The sequence below is a fragment of the Chlamydotis macqueenii genome, chromosome 2 (genome assembly GCF_036417535.1).
Source record: "Chlamydotis macqueenii isolate bChlMac1 chromosome 2, bChlMac1.mat, whole genome shotgun sequence".
Lineage (NCBI taxonomy): Eukaryota > Metazoa > Chordata > Aves > Otidiformes > Otididae > Chlamydotis > Chlamydotis macqueenii.
The window spans coordinates 69,626,356-69,649,019 of record NC_141557.1 but is presented as its reverse complement, the minus strand read 5'-3'; the positions used below and the strand labels follow the sequence as shown (position 1 = coordinate 69,649,019).

Sequence of the window (22,664 nt, the reverse complement as noted above, 5' to 3'; positions counted from 1 at the left end):
CTGGCGCAATGCCGAGCTGGGCTGGAGATGGCTCTTCGGCCCCTGCCTTTGCTCATTCCAGGTGAGCAGGCTGAGGAGCGTTGCCAGCTCGCAGCCACCCCTTGGGCCGCTTTTTCAGACGGCCATGGGAATAACCTCATGGGGCCAGACTTTCAGTTCCACGTTTTGTCCTCTGACCCAAGCTGACTTTGAGATGACTGGTTTGATGTTCGAGGGTGGACCAGCTGGCACCATCTGACATGCCCCATGCCTCCCTGGGGACCTGTCTCCTCTTTGACACCTCATTGAGTCATTCTTGCAAAGGCATTTGTGCCTGTTTGCAGAGGCAGGGCGCCTATTATGTTCCTGTGCATATGCATGTGGTGAGAGGGATGGATACCCTTGGACTTCCTTCACCAGCAGCTGTAGTGGGTCTTTTTTTCTGAAGCGTCTTGTAAGGAAGGGCCAGCATCTGATGCTTCCTCTCTGGTGACAACAACCTGAAGCTTTCAGAGGATGAGTAGCGGAAGAAGGAGCCAGATGCCATGTATTGCAAAGGCTAGTGGGACAGACTTTCAGGGATGGATGAACAGAACAATTAGAGGGCCAGGCCTAGTTTCAGAGGTCACTTGATCTCAGGTTTGGGGCTGGTCAGACTTGGTACATTAATTTAAGCTTATGGCACCTGCAGGATCATATTCACATTGATGTGTTCAGGTTAGTCTGTTCTTTAGCAAGTCAGAGCCCTACGTCTAAAAGCCAGAGGAGGAAGACAAGCACAGTCTCTAACAAAAAAAAAAAATCATCACCTTCTTATCTAACTAGAGAAGTAGTAGAATACAACGTTTCTCTTTGAAGACACTCTTTTGAGGATCTGATTTTTTCCATGAATTTCTAATTCTGTGATGAATATAATCTCTCACCGCAACTGCCAGGTTGCAGACCAGCTAGGCAGTGTGAAGGCAAGTTGTCCACTTACCTCTGCCTTCTGCCTGGCCAATACTCCTGTTGCTTCTGGGCAAGAGGCAGGACAGCTTACCCACAGTGGAGAACCTGCCACCACTGTAAGCCATAAATGTTTTCAAGGTATAATTTCAGTGAACCTAAGAGGAAAAATAGCCCAGAGGCAGTGCCTATGGCCAAAAAGCTCAAAGAGAAGTTCTCTTGTGTCTGTACACAGCTCTGCAACGAGCTGCCCTGCATCTTCTGGCCTTGTTTTCTTCCTTGTGAATTGGGAATGACAGTAATCACCTGTCTTATGGAAACCCTGCACAATTAAATGCAGTTTGAAAGAAGGCCCCATGAAAAACTCAAAAAGTCTCTGGAAATGGTGGCCACCTTCTCTCAGGTCACGCCCTGGTCTTAGAAGTGAAAGACATGGGGTGGCCAGAGTGCTTACTGCTGGGCACGGGAGCTGCCAGGGGAACATAAGGACAGGAGGAGGAAGGCCAGTGAGGTGACGCAAGAAATATTTAATTGGGCTTATTTGCCATAGACATCACGTGCTGGGCACAAGCATAAAACCCGATGGAAAACCCGAGGGGTAGTGAAAAGCTGCTGACACCTCTTTGTCAGGGAGTTTGGATTTGAAAAAAGAAAAACTAATAATACACAAGCCCTCCATCTTCAGTGCCAAAAGCTCAGCCAAGGCCCCCTCTCCCCTTCACATCGCCTTTTTGGGGGAGAGTGGGGCACGGCGTTTGGCGGCTGCGGCTCCCTGCACACACATGTGCACACGCACACACGTGCACACGCACACAGCCAGAGCCGGTGCAGGAACCCCGCAGCACAGACACCACCGACAAACCCCGCGGCCCGGGCCAAAAAAGGGGCGCCGCGGCCGGACGGAGAGGACGACGCCCCTCCTCCTCGTATTTCCTCCCCCGCCCACTTCCAGCGGCGGAGGGGCTCGCTGCCGCCGGCTGCCGCCCGGGATGAAAAGTTAAAGCGGCGGCAGGATGCGGGGCCGGGCGGTGAGTTTCCCCCGGCGGCGCCGGGCCGAGCGGCGGGGAAGCCCGGCCGGGTGGGGAGGAACCTCCGGGATCTCCGCGTCAGCCCCGGCTCTGTGTGTGCGGGGCGTGTGTGCGGTGTGTGTCTGTGCGCGTCCGGCCGTGCCGGTGCCCGGGGGGGGGGACGGGCCGCGGCAGGGGGGAGCGCGACGCGCAGCGCCCTGACCGGCTGCCGGGCGGGAGCGGGGAGAGGGCAGGCGGCGGTAACTTTTGCCCCGGGGTGGGGGGGGGGGGGGGCGCTGTGTCGTGTCGGGGCCCCCGTGAGGAGACCCCTTCTCCCTCGCTCCGGCCGTTATGGCGGCGGCGAGGGCCCCCTCGCCCCTCCTTCAGGCGCCGCACAGCCCCGGCCTCGGGGCAGGAGGAGGAGGCGGCGGCCGCCGCCGCGGGGTCCCGCCCGTGAGGAGGGGGAGGGGGAGGTGGCGGCGGGGAAGCCAGCCCCGCGCCGCGCCGCCGTCCCTCCCCCACCGGGCCGCGAGGAAACCCCCTCGGTGACCCCTCCCCCGACCCCTCCCCCACCCCCGCCCGCCCCGGGCCGGCGAGAGGGGGCGGGGCCGGGAGACCCGGTGACGTCACTGCTCCGGCCCCGCTTCCTGCAATAGAAAGTGAGAGAAGGTAAAACACCCCCCGCCCCCCCTCCTTCCCCCCCGCCGCCGCCGCCGCTTCGCGCCCCTCCCCCCGCCAGTGACCGGGGCGCCGGGGGGCGGGGCCGGGCGGGGGAGCGCGTCTCTCCCCGAGGGGAGCCCGGCCGAGGGGCCTGGCCGCCCCCCCTCCCTCCCCCGCCGGGCCCGCCCCGCCCCTCCCCCCTGTCAGGGGAGGCTCCCTCCCCCCTCCTCCCCCCCGCATTGTGTGCGTGCGTGTCCCCCTCCTCTTTTCTTCGGCCCACAGCCGAGGGGTGGGGGTTCCGCTCCCGTGTGGGACATGGGCGCCCGGAGGAGGGGTCTGCCGCGGGGGGCGGGCGCGGCCGGGGGCCGGCACGGCGGCAGGGGGCTGAGGGGAGGGGGGGTTGAAGGGGGGGGCCGTGCCGGGGGGCGGTGCCTTGGCCGGCCCCGGCGGGGGGGACGGTGCCGGGCTCTGTGTGTGCGGCGGCGCTGGGTCATGTTTGTGTTTGAGGTTGTCAAGTGAAGGAGGCTCCCGCCGTCCCCCCCCCTCGCTCCCCCCCCCCTCCCCTCCCCTCCCGCCGCCCCGCTCTCCGCCTCCCCTCCCGCCGCCGCGCAGGGGTCGCCGCGCTCCCCGCCGCCGCCATCAGCCGCCGCCGCGCCGGCCCCTCCGCCAGGTTTGCAGCGGGCCCCGCGGGGAGGCGGGAGGGGGGCTCGGGAGGGGAGGGGAGGGGAGGGAAGGGGGGTACGGGGCGGGACGGGTGCTCCCCGCCGCTTCCCCCCCCAACCCCCCCTCCGCTCTGCGCGGAGCTGCGGCAGCCACAACACAATGTGTCCTCCGGCGGCGGCGGCGGGGGGGGGGCAGGCGGGCGGGGACGGGGACGGGGAGGACCGCAGGCCCCGCTCCCCTCTTCATCGCCCCCCCCCCGCCGCGGTCCCTCCAGGACTCCTCGCCCCGGCTGCTCCCCCCACCCCCCCAGCCCCAGGTGGGCAGCGCTCGGGCGGGTCGGTCTGTGCCCCCCCCCCCCCTCCACGGTTTGGTGGGGGTGCCCTGCAGCCTCGGCCCGGCTCCTCCCGCCCCTTGGCCCCGCTGGGTGCCGGGCTGCGGCCGCCCCCTTCCCCCCTCACCCCCCGCACTTCCCCCTCCGCCCCCCCCCGCCCCGCATGTGTGCAGCGCTTTGTTCGGTGCGGTGTTGCAGAGGGGTTTTCCCAGGCTCCTCCCTCTTTATTCATTCATGGTTTTTTTTTTCTTTTTTTTTTTTTTTCCTTCCCTCCTCCTTTCCTCTCTCCCTTCCCCTTGCAGCCCTGCTCGCACATACCGACGGCTGCCGGGGGCTGGCTGCCCTCCCGCCCCGTTCCCTCATCATTTTTTTTTTTTTTTTTTCTTCGGGGGGTGGGATGTGACCGCTGCGTTTGCCAAACCCCATTTCTCCTTCTCCCTTTCCCTTCAAATTAAGGAGGGAATGACTTTTTCGCGTGGGTCCTGCACGGTGTTTCCCCCCCGCCCCTCATTCTCTTCCCTCCCCTTCCCCACGAAAGAACGAGTCCTGCGGGTGAGCGGGGGAAATCGGCGGTTTAAAAGCGTAAATAAGATGTAATTTGGGCTGCGGGAGGATGGGCGGGGGGATGGGGGGGGGCGAGCATCGGGAGGTGCTTGTGGTTTACGGGTCCCTGGGGGGATTTTAAACTCCTGCCCCAAATAACTTGTGTCAAGGAGTGACGGCGTTTGTTACAATCTTCAAAAACCTCAGCCCGCCAGCACCCAGAGTAAAGGGGGGGGGGGGGCTGGGGTTCAGGAGGTGCTTGTTGCTTCCAGCAATCCGGCCACTTCTCTGCCTTTCCAGTTTCTGCCCGGGACCGGGAAAAATGGACCTGTTTAGCATAAGGTTTTATTTACATTTCTAAATCTTTCTGTTATCCTTGCAGATGAGTGAGCAACTTGACAGGCTGTGTGCTCTGTTTTGGATTTTTGCCTGTTTTTTTCCTTTAACGTGCGGTAATACCCTAGTGAAGAACCATTAGTCGGAATCATATTTTTCCAGCCTTCCTTTGTGTCAGTTGCAGTCAGTTTCTTCTCCTGTTTGGGTCCTTTTATGCAGCAACAGACAAAAGAAACATTAAAAATTAATGATTATATTCCTCAACAGTCTGGAGACTGAAGGAGTGGTTGCGAGTTGTCTGTTTTAAGTGGGTTTGAACTCCATTTTTACAAAAACCCATGGCTGTCTTAAAAAAAAACCCAACAAAATTAACAGTTAAATGCTAGAAAGTCTGCATACTTCATCCTTCGAGTAGCTATCCTTAATCAACTTGTCCATATGAGAGGCCATTCTGAAGTTTATATCAATTTTTAAAATTTCTTCCTAGTGTTTACTATTAAAAAAAAATCTGTTAACATGAAGTAGTATTACTGTTTAAAAAGAAACAGTGAAAAGTGGTTAATTTTTAATTTTTTTTTAGCTGGGAGAGTGGAATTACAGCAGTCATTTTCTTCTTTCAGCTATTGTGCATAAGTAGTTTGCTATAGTTCTGTGGAAGATTTCACATCCTGTAGGATTTCAGAAACTAAACAAAATGCACCTTAAACTGGAGCATTTGAGAATATTTGAAATAAGAATACTTGAAAAGTAAGAAAGTTTTGTTAATCTTGAAAAAAAGATGTAGGTTTGGGAGCGCAAATGTAGGTTTGTACCAATTCAGCAGCAAATCTGTGTGTTAGGCTGTTAAAATAATTCCCCAGTCTGTGGGGTTTATCCTTACCAGGGCTTTGCTGGCTGCAGCCTGCTGTAAATGCAGGATCTGGTCCTGCCACGGCAGAAACTTGCTGTGAAACAGTTTGCAGGTGGGTCAAGAGCCAGTGCGATTCTCTGCTGTACGCCGATATTTCAGCAGAAGTATCCCGTGGGGAGTTCTTCCGGACTTGCACGCTCCATGTAAGGAACGCGGAGGTAGCTGATGTTAGAAACAGGGTGGATTAGTGCTGATGGAGTGTGTGTTTGCCCTCCGCTCTGCTCTCACCGCACCCTGAGATGCAGATCTGTATCTTAAAGCCAGATGTCAAATTTTGTTTAGTTTTCTGGATTTATTTGCAGGGGATGCGAGTTGTTGGAGGATGTTTTCTGGCTAGAAAAAGGCGGACAAATGTGGAAAAGTGTCTTAGTTTTCTCATGCTTCCCAAGTAATCCCGAAAGGAATTTCACCCTTGTGTAGTTTTCTTAAGATAATAGAACATTTCATGCTGTAAAAGGATAGGTACAGAAACATTTCTTGCTCATCGCTAGTTTCAATAGCCATTTGAGGACGGAAGGAAGCAAACACGTATCTTCATTTTCCTTTTTAATGCATACATCTTGTAACTTTTCTCTCTCTCTCTCTTTTTAGCATACGGATTAACTGAACCCCTTTGACAAGTTTATGGAGCTGCCATCTCTCTGCTTGCTGTACTTTCCATTTCTGAGAGGAGAAAGTGGTGTATGAGATTAGAGGAAAATGCCTCGGACAAAGCAGATACATCCCAGAAATCTGAGAGGTATGTAGCTCTCAGCTGAGAAAGAAAAGCTCTTGGGAAACTCAGTTGCAGTTTTGATTATGAGGTTAAACGAATATGTATTTAAGAAGTCTGTTTTGATGCGAAAAACAGTTCACAAACCAGTTTTAGGAGTCACCTGTGAGACAGCTCTAATTTTGAGAGAAATAAGTGGAATCTGTTCTTATTCCTGCAGTCTGCATGCTTGACAGCGTTCTTGAAATCTTCCAGTTACAGCAATAACCAGCATGAACTTTCAAAATGCAAAGAAAGACATAGTTTCCTTACCAGAGAATTTACAGTTGGAATATACAGGGAGGTGGGAAATGTGTGTAATGTAGAAGCAGCAAGAGATCTGACAGCCGGTAGTTGTTTTTCTTAATAGTAATCAGTTTGGCTTGCTTTTGATCAGACTCTCCTCCCCTGCATGCCTCCTCACTATTTATCGTCCCTGTCACCCACGCTACCTTGGGCATTGCTAGGTTTGACCTTGGTCTCCTTGCTGTCCTGCCTTCGCACAGACGAAGGGTAGGTTGTTGGCTATGGAAAGGAGCAAGCAGGCAAGCGACTTGCTCCACAAACTGGCAAGCTTACGTGTCTAGGCATTTCCTTGAACAAAATCCCAGTGCGCTTAACCAAGCCCAGGACTGGCAGATGTATGTCAGGAATCTGATCCTATGGTTATTTGTTACTGTCTTGGTAGAAGTGGCCCCCGGAGGAATTAAATGAGGGGAAAAATACAGGTCAGTTGATGAGCAGACGTCTGTGTCAAGGGAGAATGCACTTCCATCCCCACCGTCGTATGCAGCTTTCAAGAGAACGTGCTTCCACCTGCACCCTCACCTGTAGCTGTCATTAGCTGCCTTAATGCAAATTTTAGAGTAGTAGCATGGCAGCATCCCTTCAGAGGATAAAAGCGATGAGAAAACCACAAACATCAACATAAAGTTTTAGGGGCAGGAACAGCATTTGATTCCAGTTTTAACTTTTTATGCCAAAACCTAACAAACATCCGCATAGTGTTTCAGTTAGTTTACAGTTGAGAGGCTCTTAAGTGCTGATGTATACAGCTGTATCCGAGACACCGTGTTTGCGGACTGTATCACTGCCACCACTAACAGTGTCTGCAGGAGAAGGCATTTTTGCAGCGTCCTTATTCAGGGAGTGCTGAGCAGCATTGTTTGGTGTGATGGATAAACCTCCATCACACATCAGGAATTTCACGTTTAGGTAATGCCATTTCCCCTTCTTACTGAACGTGAAGCAATAAATTGGAGCCCAATTTTTGATATTGCTGCTCAGCAGGTTGCTGACATAGCTGAGCTTACATTTTCCGATCAAATAGGAGAATGATCTGATTTTAGTAGTGTGTCTGATATCTACTCTTATATTGCTTGACACTTAAGAGGAGTTAGGTCTATTGTAAGGCTTTATATTCACTTAAGTAAATGCATTCAAAATAAATAATCTAATTAAACTCTTAATTGTGTAATAAATCAATTGCTTTTTTTTTTTTGCCTTGTGTAATTTCCCCAGTAGTTTAGCTTTTATTACTCCCTGTAATAGCAGTTTTCATCACTTCCCATTTTTCCAAACTAAAGGAGTTCTTGAATGAATTAAGGTGGGTTAAATGTTGAGAAGTGAAATAGAGGTATACAGTGAGCCCGTAAATTTAAGTGATATTGGAACTGGTAAATGGTTGTTTAAACTATGCGGGTGCTGCAAACATCAACACGTTGTGAGCATATATTGCTACTATCACGGGTTATTAGAGGTGAAGTGATTTGAAAAATCACTTTACCTATCATTAGTTATGCCCTGTTTCCATTTTTAGTTTAGATAATGAGGAAAACTGGATTTCAGTTTCTTTAGTCATTTTGTCAGTCTCTGAAAACTTTGCTGAAAATGTTCGCTTAAACTCTCAGTTTTTGCTGGAACTCAAGGAGGCTGAAAGATTTCACAGGTGTGTTTTCTGACAGCTTATTTTTATGTATTCAAAGTTAGACCAGTCTTAGGTTGACAGCCTTAACCATTGAAACTTTAAAAAAGTGTTGCACCTGTGGTTTAATCAATGGTAATTAGTACCAATGATAACTAAATCTGCAGAAAGAATGAATGTCTGTAGTCAAAGGTGAATCTCATCAAACCCTTACATTTTATAACTTTTGGAAGACAAAGATGTAAGATAAGTAACCTGTATTTTTAGGTTAAAAAGTGTTTTTCAGTTGTCTAAACCTGATTGTCACCTTTTGTACTGTGTACAAAGCCTTACCTGGCTTCTCCCTTCCCTTGTCCCAACTCCTCTCATTGCCCCATAGCAGTCAAATTTGCCAGCAGCTTAACTGGACTCATCCAGAGCCCATCAATGTTTAACTTTTTTGAGGGGTCACTGTTGAACAACCCTTGACACTTCCTATCCTGTTGTGCATCAGATGAGTTCCTTGAGTTGCACTTGCAGTCCAAGTCAGTCTGGAGAATAAACAACCAAGTCCAAGAACCCGAAGTATTTTCCCCTAGAGAAGACTCCAGTACAATCCCTCTCTTTCTTTTCCCCCCAAAAAACCACACAGAAAAAAAACACCGTAGACACCCCCCCACACACACACTCCCATTAGTTAATAATTTTCTGCAACATAGGAATAAGTTTTGAAGGTTTTAATATTGCTTGCGTTTACCATAAGCAACCTTATTGTCTGGGGAGAATGAAGTAGCGTTGTTAAATACGGAGAGCTAAAGTTAAGAGTTTGGTAGGAAACCTTAAGACTTTTCTTTTTGTGACGTGGCTTTATTTTACTCATTTTTGTATACATCTGAGAGAGCTGACAGCCTTCGGTGGATTTGTGGTGACACTGAAGTATCAGGATCAGTGAAGATCAAATTTATTTTTTGTGGGTTTTTTTTAATGTGCTAAGGTCCTCTCCCCTTTCCCCCTTCTTGGCTTTCGCTGTCTGTTTATAGATGAGTCAATATAGTGCTATACTAACCTGATTTTTACAGCAGGAAGAAAAACTGTATCAAGAGGACAGGATATGGGAAGCTTTATTTTGCCAATAAAAATTAATTACATTAGTCGGCCATTTGTTTTCATGACTGTGTGTTAGTGGCATGGTTTTAATGCCCAACTGCAGCTGAAGGAGCGTGTTGTATCTGAAGGGTACCAGTGAGGCATCTGCTGTGCTGTGCTCGTTTCATTAGGTTGTTTTATCACATCAGCCTTCCGAGCTTCTCACTGCTTATACGTCCTTCATGTGAAAAATGTTGCCATCACTGGTGGGCTGCTGTGGTCAGAGGCGTTGTGCACAGTGTCAGGCTTGGTCTCTTGAGTAACTCAACAGTCGTGGTCATCTCCAGTAGTAGGGATGGGTGGCTAAAATTTTGGAGAAAGTGCAGTTTTGCAGGTCTCAAAAGGACATGGATTTGGATGCACACAGGTTCCAAAAAATGCTTAGTAGCTTCAAAAGCGAAGGCCACAGGCATGTCCAGGAAAAGCCTGGCATGGGTTACCTGTCATAACCTGTTTATAAGCAGGTTTTCCTGATATTGTCTTGGTCTCTTGAATTTTTCAGTCGCCTATCATGTTGCTAATGAAAAGCATCATCAATTCCCCCCCCCGCCCGAGAAAATCGTGTGCCGTGAAAAAGGAAAACATCTGTCTTACTCAGATATCCAGGGGTTGTCTTTTCTTAATTTACTTTATTTGTTTTAGCTTACTAAAACTAACGAAAGGACTGCTTTGCATGTGGTACACCCTGTATTTACACGGCCAGTTGATACACAGGTGTAACAAAACGTTTCGTAAAAGCTGTAATGTATTCCCAGAAGTACAGTTACATTAGAGAATCGTGCTTTTAGCAGGGCTGAGTGGGCTTGGTTTGTTCTCAGATGGTTGTGAGGCTACAGAAGGAAAAACAACTCATGGTTTTGTTTACCTAGAAGTACCCAGTTGCAGAGTTTAAAATGAAAACTCATTTATTATGTGTACGGTGTTTAGCACAGTGCTCTGATTCACCAGTACAAAACCATAACAGAAATATTTTGAACTTTGTCTCTTGCTGGATAAGCTTTCTGTTACTTTTAAGAACACAAGTTGTTGCTGTTTCTATTTTTTCCTTCTCAATCAAATATTTCTATTTTAAACAAATGGTGGATGGACCTGTGAAGTTCAAGAGCTGTCTCCAAATCTTTTAATACTTGGCATTTGATAAGGAAATGCAAGTATAATGTGAATAGCCTTGCTCAATAGCTGGATAACTTTGCAGTAATAAGAAAACTGTGTGTAAGTTTGCTGGGAAGCTGGATACATTCTGGGACTTACGATGTCCAGAAAAACTAGACGACTACATCACATCCTAAGTGTGATTTAGCAAAGGCTTTTTGAGTTAGTTTAAAATTGTAGTGTGCTTTCAATACTGAAGTAGGCCTGCCTACACTGAAACCTAGCAGGTTGGTATTTCTTATTAGTGTTTGGTCATGTAGTCTATAAAACTTGAGAATCGATCGATTCGTATGCTGTGCTTTAGTTCATGATTTGCATCAAATGACTTAAAAAAAACCCTCAGCAACCCGCTGAGATTTCTCAAGGCTCACTTCTGTAATTTGTGCTTCTGTGGTTCAAAAGAAACCTGCAAGCACAACATTTGACTTTGGGGTCTTGATATTGTTTCTGACACAAAAATGATGCTCAGCTTTCGGGTATTTCTGAGGGGCTGTTGATGCAGTATTGGTACATCAGAAGTGCTAGTGGTCTGCGCTCTGTGGCGTACCTGGTGACCTCTGTAAAGATGTTGCATGTGTGAGACGGGTAGTAGAAGAAATCAGAGCTTTGACTCAGTGACTTTGTTATATAAATATCCCTTGATTTGGCAGCAGTTCTTGTTTCTGTATATCAGATTGTTTCTTAAAATTTCTTGTACAAACTACATTTGAAACCGAAACCTCTCTCATGAAGGTAGAGAGAAGGCATGCCTCTGTTGGTATATCATCAGCTGGAGTCCCAGAAGATCCACCTATAATGCAATGAATAGACCAGATCTCTTCTAGACCATAGAAATAGTCTCTGCATGCCTCATATTTCTCATCTGGGATGTGGAATGGTAATATTTCTATTTTGTTCTTAGAATCATAGAATGGTTAGGGTTGGAAGGGACCTTCAAAGGTCATCTAGGCCAACCCCCCTGCAAGGAGCAGGGACATCTTCAGCTGGATCAGGTTGCTCAGAGCCTCATCCAACCTGGCCTTGAACATTTCCAGGTTCATTTTTGTTTTACTTGCTTAGAGTATGAGATCTTCAGGCTGTTTCTTATGGTGTGTATGGTCCAGCATCTTGCACGTTACAGCCATTCTGTTGTAATGTGAATAATGTCTATATTTGCATGTGTAAAACTGTATAAAATACTCCGCAGTGTAGGAAAGGCTGGATTTAAAGCTGTAATTTGCCACCCTTTCCCATCACCTATCCTGTCCCTGTCTCCTTCTTGCGTATCCCTAAATTTGACCATGTAAGTGTTATCAACAGGATCTAGTCCTGTTCACTGCACAGGATGGTTGGGGCTTATGTCAGAGGCCGCAGGTGATGGACAAAAGCCTGCTGAGAGCAGATTGCAAGAGCGGAAAGAATGGTAGGGTGGATAAGGCTGTTCAGTATTGCCTTGAGATAACTGCATTTAATTCCTGCCCCGCCATTGAATTTCTTGCTTGAGACCAAGCGATTCAGTTACACCAAACCTTTGCAGCCAGCCTCTAATCGCATGTGCTGCATTTTGCCGGAGTTGAGATGCCTGGGCACAAATTCCGAGTTTCTGCAACTACAGTTGGTCTGCTATGGCTACAGTTTGGATGCAAAGCACTGAAAAAGTGCTAAGTATCTTTAAAAAAAAAAAAAAATTAAAAACAAGGGTCTAAGTGACTCAGGTGGAAGACCCAAAATTAGGCAACACTTTTGGCAAATCTTTTAATCTCTCTGTGCCTCCTTTTTCTGCCTGTAAATTGGAGATACCAGTACCACATCAGCTGCTACAGGTTGAGAAGACAAAGTTGTTAGTGTTGAGAAGCAGACACTCAGTGCCTAACTAATGGAAAAGAAGATGAAGAAACTGGTAATCCACAGAGCCAAGCTGTGAGCACAGCCCATTTTCTACACTGGTTTCCTTTACGTAAACATGCTTACTTCTGGCATTCTCCAACTTCTTACTGCTTCACTTCACAATCTTAACATTTTAAAGGTATTCTTAAAGGTTACTTCCTAGCTTTTAAAATAGCAAACTAGAAAACGAAGAAATTCCACCGTATTGAACCACAGCGCTTCTCGTATGAGTCATCAGCGTGTTGGGACCTCAAACTGCCATGCAGGCTTTTGCTGCGTGAGCGGTGCGGTGTGCTGATGTACTTTGCGTGGACCAGGCACTAGGGAGTGGAGAAAGAAGTCACTCTGTCAGTGAGCGTTCGTCGTCATGTTGCCACGTTTTGAGCTGTTGCTGAGAAAGCCCCTGCAGCCAAGAGGGAATACTCACTGCAGGAAAAGTCTCTAGAGAGGAACATCTTTAATGTCATCATTTCCCAGTTGGTTTTGAGACTGGTGTAAGCCATTGCAGCTGGAGGAGAAGGAAGAGGAAGTGAAGAGGTCCTAACTTTCCCCACCTCAACAGTTGTTCCCCGCGTTGTGTTTCCCTCTTCGCTGGCCCTGCAGTGGAAGAAGTAGTGGTACCCAGACTGAGTTACTATGCTAGCATCACGGGCAGGGCGTAGTTTTTGTGCTGGGTTGGTTGGTTCCCAGGTGCCGCTGCTGGAGCGGGTGGCGGTAGCAGCCGGTGAGGGACGGCACTGAGCCGGGGTTGTCTCAGGCCTTTTGCTTGACCTCCTTGTGAAACTATGTTTGCCATGTATAAGAAGCAGGTCTTTTGAGCTGCCCTACTTGTCCAAAGACAAGTATAGATTTTTCATAAGGATAACAACAACAACAAAAATCTATTCCTTATTTCTAGTTTGTTTTTCCTGTCAGGGCCCCCTTCTCCTGACAAATTTCAAGATGGGGAAGCGATTTAGGTTCTTAATGGGTGACTTTAAGAGTTTTAATATACTGGTAAAACAGGAGGAAACTGAACTGGTCTCAGTTGACACCTTAATTAAAAACAAAATAAAAATCTCCGTCTAAAATAGAACTTTAATTCAGAATGAAAATGAACAGCTTTTGGCTAAGATTAAACAATTAAAAAGAGGTCCAGAAAACCAAACTTTATTGTAGCTGGCACTGTCAGCTTTGAATATATATTTATAGATTTCTGCATATGCATGCTAAATATTAGGAAAAGAAAATGGGGATAGTGGAAAGAGTCTGCTGATAGATGCAGACAGTTGTGGAAATAGGTGCTTTCAGAGGGAGTTAAAATAACATGAAGAAGAGGGGTAAAAGAATGGCATTCCAGCTAACAGGATTGCAAAGAAATACCTGCAAGAATGGCTGTTGATGGAAGAAAAAAAAAAGTGGAGGAAGGAGCTTAGTTCTGTTCTCTTGATAGTAGAAAACAACAAATTGTATGTTTTATGGAATGTAAAATCATTACAGTTGCAGTTGGAATCAGGCTTGAGCTGGAAGAAATTGGTGAAGGGTGAGGTTAAAAAACCCCGGAATTCATACAGAAATGAAAAAAGCAGCAATGAAGTGGAGCTTGAAAGCTGTGTATAAGCCCGTTTAGATTTTTTTCAGAATACAGTGAAGTGGCAACAGTGCAGATCTGTAGTTCTGCCTCACCTTTACATCCTGTATCTTCTTTATTGTTAATTGAGTGTGGAGTAAGAAATGCAGCAGAATTTGGCATTTGCTGAAGCATGAACTCCAGCATCTTAGGAAGGTCACGAAAAAAATAGTAGTTGTAAAAAGAGAAACAGAAAGTAAGATTTCAACAGCTGATCTTTTAAACATTTCTGTTAGAGCAGGCAGTTAGCTCTGGGATGAAACTGAGTCCAGTCTTTTGAGCCCAGGAACAATTAAATTTTGTAAAAGCTTTTGTAAATGCTTTCCTGTGAGCATTTAGAAGATTTTTATTTTCTTCCTATTGTTTGGTTTTTTGTTTTTTGTTTTTTTTTTTTAATCCTTGCATCTCAGAGTAGGTTTTGATTTGCTGTAGTTTTATATGTAAGGTAACTTTTAATGTCCAATGTGTGAACTTAAACAAACAAAAAACCCAATGGCCCCTTCTCATATGTAACCATTAGAAATTAACATGTAAATAGCAAAATCCTGGATAGACTCAAAAAGCTTGGTTAAGTGAGCCTCCTCACAGGTTTATGGTCATCTGCATCTTAAATAGCTGTAAGAAAAATGTGCGACCATAAGCCTGTACCTTTTTCATAACTGACTTTTTCCTGCTTTAAAACTGTGCAAGTTTCTCCGTTGACACTTCTGTCAGGATTTTCAAACTTTGAACAGGCTGGTCTGCTAGACTTTGCAGCTGTGGGCTGTGTTACTGCACAGGTCCTGTATCTAGCCCAATAAACTTTCCAAGAGCATTGCTATCGTTTAAAGATACCTTGTTGCAATTAATCTTTTAAATAAAAGCGTACCAAAGGAATTGTGAGGCACAGTACTGTTCCCTTCACGCTGTTCGCTGTGCCTGCGTTACGATGCTTGATAGGGTTTGTGTGATCAATACTCAACCCGCTGCTCCAGGCGAGGATTCCTGGGCTGTGGGAAGAATTCCCGGTCTTTGGCAGGGTGGGCAGACACGCAGGGCCTTGCTCACGGAGCTCAACAGCAACACACCGTTGTCTGCCGGTTACAGGGTGGTATCTGTTTGACCTGGTGCTTCATGCAGTTGCTGAAGAACTATTTTGTTCTAATCACTGTCAGTCCTTGTCACCAAAACAGTCACTTGTGGCCCAACTTTTGATGTACTGGAGAAGCTTGGAAAAAGACTAGTTATCTGGGTTTGGGGTTGTGTTGCCTTGTTTTGGCTTTTAATCCTGGAATTATTCCTTTTCATGGCACATATTTTGATCTTCTTAAGATCAGACAATTTGATTTCGAATTGCAAACTGCTGTAAATATTTGTGCTGGAAAATGTAAAGGAGACTTCCTAGAGGGACACATTTTCAAAGAGCCAGTTTCACTAGTGTGTGTTCCTAGGCTGGTTCATCCTTTGGTTTGTTGGACTTCATTTCAGTTCACTGACAGTTTATGAGATTATGAAAAGAGAAACTTAGGCTCTTACTCAGTTGGAAAAGTAAGATTATTTTTTTTTTTCCTTGCTATGTTAAAACAGATGAATAAACTGGACTTTAAGTTTCCGAATTAGAAAACGCAGTCTTTCCCTCCATTTGTTTAAATGTCTGGTAACTCAGAATATTTACATTAAGAAGAAGGGGGCGGGGTAGCCCAAGGGCAGCTGTTTGGAGCCTTCGCTGACGCATTTGTGGGGGAAGTGGGGAAGCTCTGGTTCAGTAGGCGCGGCGGTAACTGTTTCTTTTTATAACAAAAAACTTTTTAAATGCCCTTAAAGCTTCTCTCGGAATGAGGCTGCTCAAAGAATATGCTGACTTAGCAATTCTTGTATGACCTTTGGTGGCAAGCTGTAGAAGAAGCATCTTCGTAACGAACCATAGGATGTGAAAAGCGGAAGGGGGATTTTTGTTAAGGCGAGGTTGAAAAAGTCCATCTAGTTGAAAACTTTATCTTAAGATTTTGTCGATACTCATGTAATTGAATTTGGTTAATGCAGTAAACTGGATTTAACGTCTTTGCCAACAGAAGCAGCAAGTAAAGAGTGCATGTTCTTATGTTAAATACCTTGTGAACTTTTTTTCCCCCATGAGTTCCTGTGTGCTTAAAAGATAAAATTCCCACCAAGTCCCCTTCATCAGTCCCGGGGCAGACTTCCCAGGCTGAAATCCTGTAAGGTTTGGAACGAGCTGCGGGGAGGAAAAGCCGTGGTGCGGCAGGAGCCGGTGGTGTAGCGTCGCTACAAAACAACTGCGTGTGTGTTCCTAGTTACCTATGAAATATGTGGCTTAAGCCCTGCCAGCGGTGGTAGTCATGGAATATCCAGAGCACACCACATGATTTCCTCTGATTTTTGGCCTAATTTTGGTGATGGGGGGGCGTGGGGGGGAAGTAGGGTAAGTTAACGTTGAACCGTGTTGTGTTTAACTATTGAGGTCTGTTAAGTCAGATGGGAGATGGCACGCTTGTTCTCACCCTGAAGGTTGCAATGCAGACACGATGTGGAGCCAGGAAAAAAGGAAGGAGTGTTTAGAAATGACACTTAAACTGCCGTTTCTGTGGTGGTTTTGCTATTTCGTTACCTATAAGGAATCTCTAGCTGCTGTGCTTTTTGAAGAGGAGCACGTGTCTCTTTCACAGTAGATGTGCAGATATTACCTTTCTCCCTGCTTCGGGATTTCTTACAGAAAGAAGTATTCCTGTCCCAGATCTATGAAGGAAGCACAGCGGTGTATGTACTAATTCTGTTTAAAATACTTCACTCTGTGGTTTTTATTAGCAAAATACATAATATGCCAAAGTGTTCCCGTAATTCTCGGTTGTCAAGAGGCAGAGCTAAGTCTGTATGCTGTAATCGTTTAATGCCTTGAATTTTAAAAGAGAGTGGCCTTCTTCAGTGTAAGGGCAGTGCTTTTGTGGCTAAGAGGCAGGTTAGGAGCTATGGAAATACTAAACTTTACTACAGGGGTGATTTAATGATTTTCAAACAAATCTGTATGTAGTGTACACAGCGAGCTTGCTGAACTTCTTTCAGGTATTGCATGCGTTTTTTCGGGGGGTGGGACAGTGCCCGTTTTTGTGATAACAATTTACGGAACGTTTCATTGTGTTTTCCCCTGGTGGCTTTTTTTTTGTTTTTTTTTCTTTCTTTAAGCAAAATATATTTCTGTGCTGATAAAATCTTACATTTATTTTAGAACACTGCGTAGGTATATTATGGCCAGGCGTATGTGTCCGTCAGCATGTTTCAAACTGATGGGGGTTTTACATGCTTTTTCCTTTCTTTTTTCTTAAAGTCCTAGAATATTGCCTGAAACAGTGGTGGAACTTCTGGAGGTACTAGAGGAATTACAGTTCTGGTACAGGATGATTTTACTTCTGACTTGTGAAATGTGGTTTGTCTTAAGTAACTTTTCAGCAAGGTTTGATACAGGGATTGCTGTAGAATCCAGCTGCTCACAGACAAGAAACCCATTGCCACAGAGGTAGACAGGAGGAGCCAGTTTTTGTCATCTGGCTGCTAACTCTGTTGAAATGGTCAATCTTCTCTCTCTTAGGCTCATTAATTAGACTAGTTGGTAGGCTTGCTCAGAAGCCCAGCAGCTTATAGTTTTCTGAAGCTTTCGGTTGTCTTGGTGTATCATCTGTGTATGCAAGAGTACTGTCAAGGCAAACTCTGAAATTTCTTGATGGAGCAGGTTGGGATCTCATGCCTGGAGCTTTTGCTGAAGAGATCCTGGATCCTGGAGGGAGCAGGCACTGTAGGCAGATCAGGGCACATCCCAGAGCTCGTGGGAAGTTCTCACAGGCATCTGGGCGGGATATGACCTTGGCACAAAACAGGTTTTAATTATTAATATTTTTCCAGTATCTTGTGGTTGCCTTGTATCATGCCTTTTCAAAAATAAATGAATAACACACTACTCTTAAAGACTATAATTTAAACTTTTTTTGCTTCACAAGTTATTTCTTTTTTTTTTCCCCGGTGGTGTTTTTTATTTTCTTTCCTCTGTGCTTTTTTTTTTTTCTCTCATTCTTTTTCTCCAGAGTGGCTTCTAGTTCTCACTATTTACAACTATTTCTTCTCTGTCATTCTGCCTGCTACCGCAAATATAACCAACAGTCTAGTGGGCATCTAGGAAATGGGCAAATTCGTCTTATTCCTCCCTGATTTTTCCTGCTGTTCTTAAGCCTCAGAAACCTTTGATATTGATAACATCTTACCTGCTTCAGTTTGCTCCCTCAAAAAAGTTGTAGGTATAACAATACTTCTCCTGAATTGATCCTGCATTTACATGGTGGAGGCTTAAAAAATAAGATTGACAAAGTATGTTCCTCAGGAATAACGTCTTTACAGTGCTTTAAGAAATTGGAACAAGAAGTTGGCTCTAGAGGAGCATGTTGCAGTAAGAATCAAGGTTCAGAGGGTTTAGGAATGTGCTGTCTGTCTGTAACATGCTCAGGAAGCATTGCCAAGTAATGGATTTTCAGTATATCTGAAAACTGACCCCATTATTTTAGGCAGTATTTCTACACAACAGTGTCTCCAAGATGAAAAAGCAGATGTGCAGGTGGTTGCATTTCTCATAGGTCTGTATAAACACATTTAAGACTGTTTAGAAGTGCAAAAAAAAGAGTTAATATGAAAATATTTTCCCAACTTTTATTGTAGTTTTCGTACCTTTTTTTTCTTTTGTTTGGATAAAAGTTCTTTATTTCCCCATTCTGTAGGAGATACACACTCTAGCAGCTTTTCTTTGGAAGCACCTGTGCTTTAGTAAAACGCTGACCAGATTTGCGCAGTAGATCTCTCCTGTTTACTGTCCTGAACTGTCAAAGGGAACTTCAGCAGAGAAAGGAGAGGGCACGATGAGCAGCCTGGTGTGCTCTGTGTGCCTTGCGGCATCGTTTACTGTGCCTGTCGGTGGCATCGAGGGTAAGAGGTAGACGGAACCTGCTGAGATCCTTTCTCATGGACCCTGGTATGTTACCTGTGGTTAGGCATTAAAAGCTTATAATAGGAACTTTTGGATGTCTGGTTTTCACTTTGGCTGGCAAATCACAATTTGCACAGCATGGCCAGCACCATGTTTGTGATAACAATTTACGGAACGTTTCATTGTGTTTTCCCCTGGTGGCTTTTTTTTTTGTTTTTTTTCTTTCTTTAAGCAAAATATATTTTGAAGGCTCACCGATGTTGGCCTTCGGTAGTTGGATACATTAATTATAAAAAGCGATTTAAAAATACTTAGAAATAGGGAGGAATCTGAGTGTTAATATCTTATTGGTGGAAAATAATAGCTTGAAAAGGATGTAGTGGTCAGTGTTTCCCAGAGCTGAAAGTTTCTGGTTAACCACTTATTTCTGCGAGGGCATTCAGAACCTTGAAATACTTTAAAATTTACTGATGCGAGGACAAGGGGCAGAGGAGACAAAGCCTGTTTTTAAGCTAACAGAAAGGCTTAATGTAGATGCATAATTATGTATTCATTACCTGCAAGTTAATTTCAGTTCTGCATTTCTAGTAAACACTGTCGTAAGTTATGTCTCTTGAGCCAGTGTTGTAACTAATCAGCTTTTTCTCCAAGAGGCTTTAAAAACACAGTTTTGGCAACAGTAACTAAGGTAATATTTTACAGAAGAACTCCCAGTAAACGGAAAGAAAGATAGTAATCAGTTTTGATTAATGAATTTGCATGCAGTTATTTAAATGTTTACATTGCGATTACCATATAGGCTGCATTTAAGTATGTGATTTTACTTTAGCGGAACTTGAGGCATGGAGAATGGAGATAATTTTTCAGGTGTGAGGTAAAAAACGTGCAGGAGATGAGCCCACCTCCCTCAGCCTTGTACAGTGATACCTATGTGGCTGATATTTTCACTCAGTTGTGGGATTATGGGGTTTCTTAATCAGATACGAGTGAAGGAAAAAGGGCGGTGGTGGTTTTATTTTGTTTGAGGTTTTTAGCAAATTCTACTTAGTCTATGGCAGACTTAAGTTTTAGCTGAAATATCAAAGCTTTTGTTAGTGAACTAAATATTTCCTGCTCCTCATTTTGTTAAAAACAAAGAAAGTTGAGCATGTAAAAAATTTTGTGAGATTTTTCTGGACTGTTGTAAGAGTTGCTGGTTTATGATAGCATGTTATCATTTAAATCTGCATTTCCATTGTGATATTTGTTTCAGGTATGTGTGCAGAATAGTTGCTATTTCTTATGTTGTTCATAATGTTTTGGTGGTATGGGGTTTTTTTGTTTGTTTGGTTGTTTTTTTTAATATCTATAAAAGCACTGATTCTTATAAGAGTTGTTAGGTACCAGAATACAGTGGTTTGCTTTGCCGACTCACTTCTGCAGAGTTAAGAGTTTTGGCCTAAAGAGCATGTACATCTTTCTGAGTTGCAGATCCTGGCTTTGTGAAAACTTGACTGATTCAACAGAAAGGTTGGCCTGCCACGTAAGCACACCATAAAAAATGAGCATCTGACAGCTCTGTGGCTTAAAGTAGTGGATCTGACGCAGGCATATGGAAAATTCATGCAACGGGGATACTGTATCAAAACAATTTCTGTAGAGAGGCAAACCCAAATCCTTTCCCTCCCTTCCTCCCTCCTTTACTTTCCTGTGACTCTCTGTTTTTACATTGTTTGCTCCTCACATTTTGCCTTTTAAATGATTCCTCTTTAAAAATCAACATCTTGCACAACAAGGATTGAACCGTCCCTGAAAGAATTTTTAGGTAGAAAGATTGAGACTTCAAGGGGAATAGTCACGTGGAGATAACGTCAGGAAGGTGGGATGCTTTTGAAAAGCCATGGTTCCTCTTCCACGTAACGTGAGTGTCCAGAAGGAGAGACGAAGTTCTGCACTCATGCACTGGAAAGGGAATTCCTACGTAGAATAGTTTGACTCTCTTTCTTCCAAAGGAAACTCAATTTTTCTTTCTGTGCCCTCTGATTACACAGACGGTTTCCACTCAGTGTATTTTTGTTGCATTAGTTTTGATATGCTGTGCAAGGTTTTGAATTAGTCTTCTACCTGGGCTTGTTGAGCAAGGACTTCTGTTTACACAGACAGACTTCTGTTGTTTTTGGTGAACTGGCAGAGGTTTTGAGGACTGTGAAGGGATAAGAAGTAAACATAGGTGAGCAACAAGTAAAACGTTCTCCTTTCTCTCATAGAAAGCAAGTCTATAACTGATTTTGCTGACTTATTTTCTTTTTTTAACTTCCCTCCTGCCTCAATATATATTTTTTTAAAACTGTTAGACATAAGCAGTATCAAACCCAAGTAATCCACAATTATCAATTTTTCGACATAGGTAGTAACCCGAAGTATTTGGTGCTCTGTGTTTTTATTATTGCATTTGTGTCAGAGTACCATGCAGCGCAGCCCACTTTCTTCTCTCTCTGCTAGTGAAATATGAAGAAAATAGCTGGAACTGACTTAGGCATTCATCCTGTCATTTTTCTCTGTCCTCCTTGAAGTGGTCCAAAATCAAAACAATTCAGTAGTAACATTTTCCACCAACTGTCATGGAGGCTTCCATGTTTTTAAATGCACTTCTTTCAACAGACCTTTTAAAATAAGGTATTGCTGTCACAACTGGCACAAAGTCAAGAGGCACAGAAGGATTGAGAGACAGCTTAATCAAGGTGTGTAGGTACCTGCTCTCTACTAAAGCCTCAGGAGCTATGGTGCCCAAAGGCCTTCCCTGAATCAGGCCCTGGAGCCTGGGTCAGGGTCATGCTTGGGGATGAAGTCAGGTCTTTCCTGGCTGCCCCGGGTAGCAGTGGTCTTCACTGACCTGATGTTTTCCAACAGAACACTTTCCTAAAGTTTTTGAGCTGTGTGGCTCCATTCACAAGAGTCCCCATCATGTATTTGCACGTAGCATTTCGGGTTGTAGATTAATGAGCTATGGCTGTGTTTGTCGAGGGGCCCGTTGCCTTGCTGATGTGACTCCGAACAACATTGCCAGTTCCAGGAGCTGCCCAGTCTCCTTTTCCCTCTTACAGGTTTCGACTGAGGGAAGCTTTCTGTGGTGAATGAATTATCGAAATGAAGCGCCTGAAGAGACAGTTAGGCTTTTGTTCATCCTGAGAAGTAATTAACAGCTGGATACTTCACCACAGAGAATTAATTCCCTTTGCTAGTGGCCAAGTCCTCTTCTGTGTCCCCACAACTGCCTTTGTATGTCTCAGTTTGGCTGGGCTGTTGTGGTGAATGTAGAATCATAGAATGGTTAGGTTTGGAAGGGACCTTCAAAGGTCATCTAGTCCAACCCCCGTGGAAGGAGCAGGGACGTCTCCAACTGGATCAGGTTGCTCAGAGCCCCATCCAACCTGGCCTTGAATGTTTCCAAGAATGGGGCGTCCACCACCTCTCTGGGCAACCTGTTCCAGTGTTCCAGTGTTCCACATTGTAAAAATTTTTTTCCTAATATCTAATCTAAATCTGCCTCCCTCTATTTTGAAACCATTACCCCTCGTCCTGTCACAACAGGCCCTACTGAAGCTTCTCAGACGTGCCTCTGAACGTGCAGATCCGTGTGTATGGCCAGCCTTTGCGGTGGACCAGGGCTCATATGCTTAATTTCTGAAGCCCTAGCCTGGCAGCTTTGGGGCAGCCTGGCCCCAGCTACGTGCAGGCGGCAGGTTTCTGATCCTGCTGCAACCTTCACGAAGCAGCTGACTTTGTGACTGGGGAACCATGATAGCCTAGGAACCACAAAAACATGAATCACGGGGTTTAGAGCCTCATGGCAAGATAAAGGGAATAGATGTCTGGCACTCTAAAGGTCGGAAAAGTTATTCTCCATAACTCTTGCCATCTTTG

General features: G+C 45.4%; 1 protein-coding gene across 1 annotated transcript in view; it reads left to right on the top strand.

Moving 5' to 3' along the window:
• Window positions 1-22,664, top strand: part of HIVEP1 (HIVEP zinc finger 1) — a 125,499-nt gene that overhangs the window by 1,280 nt on the left and 101,555 nt on the right. Inside the window, exon 3 of the mRNA XM_086741478.1 lies at window positions 1,555-1,952. Within this exon, the coding sequence (XP_086597604.1) occupies window positions 1,555-1,952 (398 nt within the window). The remainder of the gene's footprint in view (window positions 1-1,554; window positions 1,953-22,664) is intronic.